Source organism: Aptenodytes forsteri, unplaced genomic scaffold (genome assembly GCF_000699145.1).
Source record: "Aptenodytes forsteri isolate BGI_AS27 unplaced genomic scaffold, ASM69914v1 Scaffold112, whole genome shotgun sequence".
Lineage (NCBI taxonomy): Eukaryota > Metazoa > Chordata > Aves > Sphenisciformes > Spheniscidae > Aptenodytes > Aptenodytes forsteri.
In genome coordinates, this window is record NW_008794883.1 from 1,351,005 (window position 1) to 1,356,084 (window position 5,080).

At 47.4% G+C, this 5,080-nt stretch overlaps 1 protein-coding gene across 1 annotated transcript; it reads right to left on the minus strand.

Moving 5' to 3' along the window:
• Positions 1-900: 900 nt before the first annotated feature.
• Positions 901-4,957, minus strand: ST8SIA3 (ST8 alpha-N-acetyl-neuraminide alpha-2,8-sialyltransferase 3). Its single transcript, XM_019470869.1, has 3 exons — positions 4,828-4,957; positions 2,040-2,597; positions 901-1,271 (listed from the first exon to the last, which is right to left on the minus strand). Exons 2-3 carry the CDS (start codon positions 2,519-2,521, stop codon positions 989-991), a joined length of 765 nt encoding a protein of 254 aa, XP_019326414.1. The 5' UTR covers positions 2,522-2,597; positions 4,828-4,957; the 3' UTR covers positions 901-988.
• Positions 4,958-5,080: the final 123 nt, after the last annotated feature.

Below are 5,080 nucleotides of genomic sequence, written 5' to 3' on the forward strand. Positions count from 1 at the left end.
GACCCGCGGTGCTGTGGGGTGCAGCCGGTGGTGGGACCATGTGCACAGGGAGGGGGGAACGGGGAGCACCGGCGGGCTCTGTGGGTGCAAAGGGACAGGCAGGAGTTCCCGTGCTCCCCACTCGGAGGGATCGTCCTCCCGAAGGACCCCTCATCGTCGGAGGGTGCGGAGAGCAGGCGCAGAGGGAGGTGCGCCCGCGTGGGGGTTTCGGGCTCTTCTCACCTAACACATCTCCAGAGAAACCTAATACTGTTTGTCCTGGTGGTTTAACTTTAAAATAAAAAGACCAAATAGTATCACATGGATGGGAATGACCATGTTTCAGCCTGGCTAATTTGGACTAGGATTTGGCCCAAATTGAATTAAATGCTGAAGTATTCTGAGAGCGATATAAATGCTTAGCTAAGGTACAAGTCATATTGTGACCTTCTTCTTCACGTTATTCTTAAAAAAATGTAAAATCCAGTAAATATGAAAATATGCAAGCGGTGGAAATCAGGATCCACACTGAAGAACTTGCAAGTGACGATGAACTGGAATTCTGAACTGGCTTTCTCAATTGGCCACAGCAATATATGTACGCTGAGCTATTGATAGCAACATATACAAGAGAAGCAAAACCTTTTAAAATTAGCATTTCTAATTCTAATTGGGAAGGGACAATAAAATTAAGAGATTTAGGGCATTTAGTGGAATGCTAAAATACGAAAATATCTTAAAACATACTTAGTAGCGTATCTATAAATGCAAAATATTTCAACTTTGCTGCTGCATGAATAGCATCCACAGAATTTGATAAATGCTTCTGCACTGCTAAATAAGCTTAAACCCTTTGATGAGCAGTGACAAGGGTGACTAAAAAGCATCTTTATATTATGGGGAATATTTTAGGGTTGTTGGTTTTTTTCTTAGAATTATATCTGAAGAATGTTTAATTCGGTTTTGGGCACTTTTTAGACAATCATTTGGCACTTCAAGATTTAGGTTCTTAGGCACAATGCGACAAGGTGAGTTTGGCCAGTCCTTCACCGTGCATCCTGTAGAGCAGCTGGAACTCTGCAGGCAGCTGGTGGGACTCCTGCCACTTGGTCGTGAACTTTGTTCCCTTCTTATCATAGTAGTGGTACGGGAGGTCCTCCCTCGTGTTGGGGTCGAACCCAAAGGGCCAGAATCCGTACAAGTGGATCTCTTCACATATGGCAGAAGCAAGGGTATACATGAGAATACCTGTGCTCAGCCGCTTGGGTGACAAGTGTTTGTTCTTCCAGTATCTGTGAAAAAAATAAAGGCATGTTAGTGTGGGGTGCAAGTAATGCCACAGGTTTGCTGTGAGAAAAAAATAATGCTACTGCCTGGAGACCATCAGTGCTGACACCTGATAGCCTGGATAAGGCAAGGATTGCTGCTCAGGTCCGTCTGTAACGACCGGGAATGCAAAACAACCTTAGCAGCACTCTGACCGATAGTCTCTTGTGGTCCCCTTCTGAACGTTTCTGGTTTTTAACCAGGAGAGGTAGAGCCTTATCCAGAAAAGTACCATTCACTGGCTCCTGCTCACACGTGCACTTGCTAATGAGGTGGCAACGTTATCCTCCTTTGATTTATTACAGTTTTCCTTGGCCCACCCTGCAGCTGTCTGTCAGCATCCCTATTTGCTAGCCGAGAAGAGCAAGCTCTTCCTTAAGTGCAGCATCTCACTCAGCTCCCCCGTACTCCTCCCGTCTGTGGAAGCAGCGGCAGGAGCAGAGCCCGGTGATCGACCGTGCCCCGGTGTGAACAACCAACCCACCTCTGCTGTGCTGGGTATACATCTGTAAAGAAATAACCGAAGTACTTACTGAAGCAACAACAAACCCGCATTTGCTCTAAAAGCAAGCAGTATCGGGTCCTGACTTGCTAGACAGTGCCTACCAGATCAGGCATGAATAGAAAAATAAATACAGTTGTATTTGTACAGAGAGAGAGACGCATTTTGACAAGTTAAAAGCAAGGCAAAAATACCGCATTTGACAAGTTAAAAGCAAGGCAAAAATACACACCTGTTAACATGCTGCATTATATTTCCTGGCCAAGCCAACTGGACCTTTAGTTGCCCTCTATGCTCAACAAAGAAGTCAACCAGTGTTCTCGTGACTGTTGCTGATGTGTGGAAGAAAAAAGCGGGGATCCAAAGAATGGCCCCATCAAGCTTTTTCAAACTTAAAAAGAAGTTGTTGCGATCCTGAATGGTCAAAAGATTGTTGTAATACTTTTCCAGGATGCTGGGGTTGAAGGTTGTAAGATTGGTTTTCCTTCCAACATCTTTTTGGAAAGCCTCAGTTGGAGCAAAATTGCAGCGAAAAACAAAATCAGATTTATCTATTTCTTGCCCGCACTGACTCCCGGTCAGGATCCCACTGTTTCCAACCACGGCGCAAATGTTGTAATGCTTGTTCAGGATCGGCGACACGTCGGGGAGCAGCGATCTGAAGTTATTGCTAATAGAGAAAACATACTTATGGCTGGAATAATCGTAATGCATCAGCTGTCCAATCCGAACACTATTCTTGGTCAAAGAAAAATTTTTTATTACATCGACATGCTGAAGGATTTCTTGCCTAAAATAAAACAGAAAAAGAAAAGAAAGCATGGAGTTATATTTCCCCCCTTTCGGTGGTGGAGAGATTTTCTTTCCAGCTAGACTTACGTTTTTCTTTTTTTTTAAATGTAGTAAAGTAGTTTCCTGAGCAATGTGATGCAATGGCTTTTAAATTAGTATAAATAGACAGGAATTGTGGAGCTGGCTCCTTACCTAGTGCTCCGCTTGGCTTTACTGGGTGGTCCTGACTGACGCCAGCTAAGGATGTGTCCGTATCTCTTGGAACAGTGTCAGGACTAAAATATTGGATTCACCGTGTAAGTCCAAGGCGTGCAGCTAACAGCACACCCCTCCCACAGCCGCCTTGCTGAGGGGTGGTGCACAGCACCGTTCTGCTTGTGCTGTGATACAGGCCTGGTGGGTAAGTAAGTCTGCTGCTGGTGCTCTCTGCGTGCGTTTCACTCTTGGTACAGGACTGGGGATCTTTGGCAATGATGGGTACCATGTTTGCACATGAGGTATGTGAAGCAAAACCAAGCAGTCCAGGATATTCAGTTGAATTAACAGTAGCTGATTTTTAAATACATGTCGTTTTTGTGTTCTCATTAAGAAGCTTTGAATCACAAAACCAAGTGACTGTTGCTGTCTCCATTTATGTAAACATAATTCCTTAATGTCTTATTTGGGCAAGCACGCCGGCATTTTTACAAGGGTTATTAGAGATACTTAAAAACCAAACAAAACCAACCCTGCTCAGGAATTTGCCTCGCAGGGCATAAAATTAGAAAACCAATACCACTTTATTTGCTCATGTTTATGGAAAACAAACAACCCTTCTTCCAGCTCGCATCCTCCAATGTCTAAGCATTAATGGAGTCCCACTGGGTGCCCTAATTATGGGTTATGGCTAACAGACAAGCGCAAAGGCAGATCCTGAGGCATTAGCTAAAATCACCAGAGGGGTGGCTCAGGCACAGACTTATGAAGGATGAGCTGGTGGTGCCGGGAATGAAGCAATACGAGGGGTGGCCACTGTCACACCAGCCTGGGAGGTCCCCAGGAAAGGATGGGGCAGGGAAAGTGACGTCTCCTCTCTGTGGCCCACAGCTCCTTAGGGCCAGCAGGCAGGGTTTGTGGGCACTAGAAGGCCACTACTCGCCCGGCTGTGCCAGCAGCAGCGCTGACCTGTGACCGGAGAGTGACCAGAAGGGAGGAGAGAAGCCCCAGCCCTGCCCGCCAGCACTGAGGGGTGCAGCAGCCCCATCCTGACTCTGCCAGCTCTCTGGCCGCTGAGCGGAGGGGCCTGGGATCCTGCTTCTCAGGTGGGGTATGTGAGCAGAGTCTCTAAAACAGCAGGCATTTGTCAGGACAAAATTGCAGTCCAAGATGGTAATAGCGATCTTAAATTGCTGAATGTTTTTCTTTTCTTTTATAGAATGTCTTTTTCCTATATATATCAGTAAATATATATATATTTAAAAAAATGGTAAAAGTATATATTTACTGATCTCTTTCTCTCTCTCTCTCTCAGTAAAGTCGATAAATAAAAGAGGCTAGCCAGACACCACCAAGTTCACATCACAGTGAGAAAACTGAATGCACATTTTACTTCCCGTTAAGTACGGAGCAGCTTTGAGGAAGCTGAAGGAACCGAGAAACCCTTTCCATCGCCACACAGCAGGAAAGTCAGTGCAACCTGCGAACAGCAGGGAGAAGGCGATGCACAAAGAGCATGTCTCCGGTGGATTCGGGCTCGAAGGCCTCCATCCGAACCCCTCGCTCTGCCCGCCCCCTCAGCCGGAGCAGTGCTGGAAGGCAGAGCAGCACTGCACTTGCTCAGAACCGCCGTTAGCTGGGAAGTTCAGCTGGGTGTGTGTTGGCCTCCGTGAACACGGCATTGCACGGCTGTTACAGTCCGATTTGTTTCAAGTTTTAAAACCCCAGCCATTTATCTTGAAGTAACGACAATTTCACTTGCACACTGGGAAACTGGGTCACGTTCTGTTTGGTAAAATAATGCGTGTTGCAGCCTGGTGTCCCGCTCTGAAATAATCAGTTCTTCCAAGGTAGCTTAACCATCAGGGGAAATGCTCTGATTCAGCCTTTGTCTCTCACCGCTGGCAAATTACTCAGAGCTCAGAGTGTTTAGCAGTCCCTGATTGTATTTTCTTAAATCCTGGGGGGAAGGGGACAACCTCAGGGAGGGTGACAAGGGGAGGCGCGGGTGCGGCGCCTGGCCGCACGCTCACCTCTGATGTGCGAAGGCGGTCCGGTTGAAGGCCCACTTGGAGGGCTTCTCCTGCAGCTCGTGGGTCAGGGAGTTCGTAATGGGGACGAACGAGGGGTCCAGGAACTTCAGCGCGAACTGGGACCTGGAAACGAGCGCACAGACCCACGCAGACACACACGCACAGACCCACGCAGACACACACAGACCCGCAGCCCGTTACTGGCCGTGCCCGGCCCGCCCCCCGTGTCGGCCGGCATCAGCACCGCGGACAG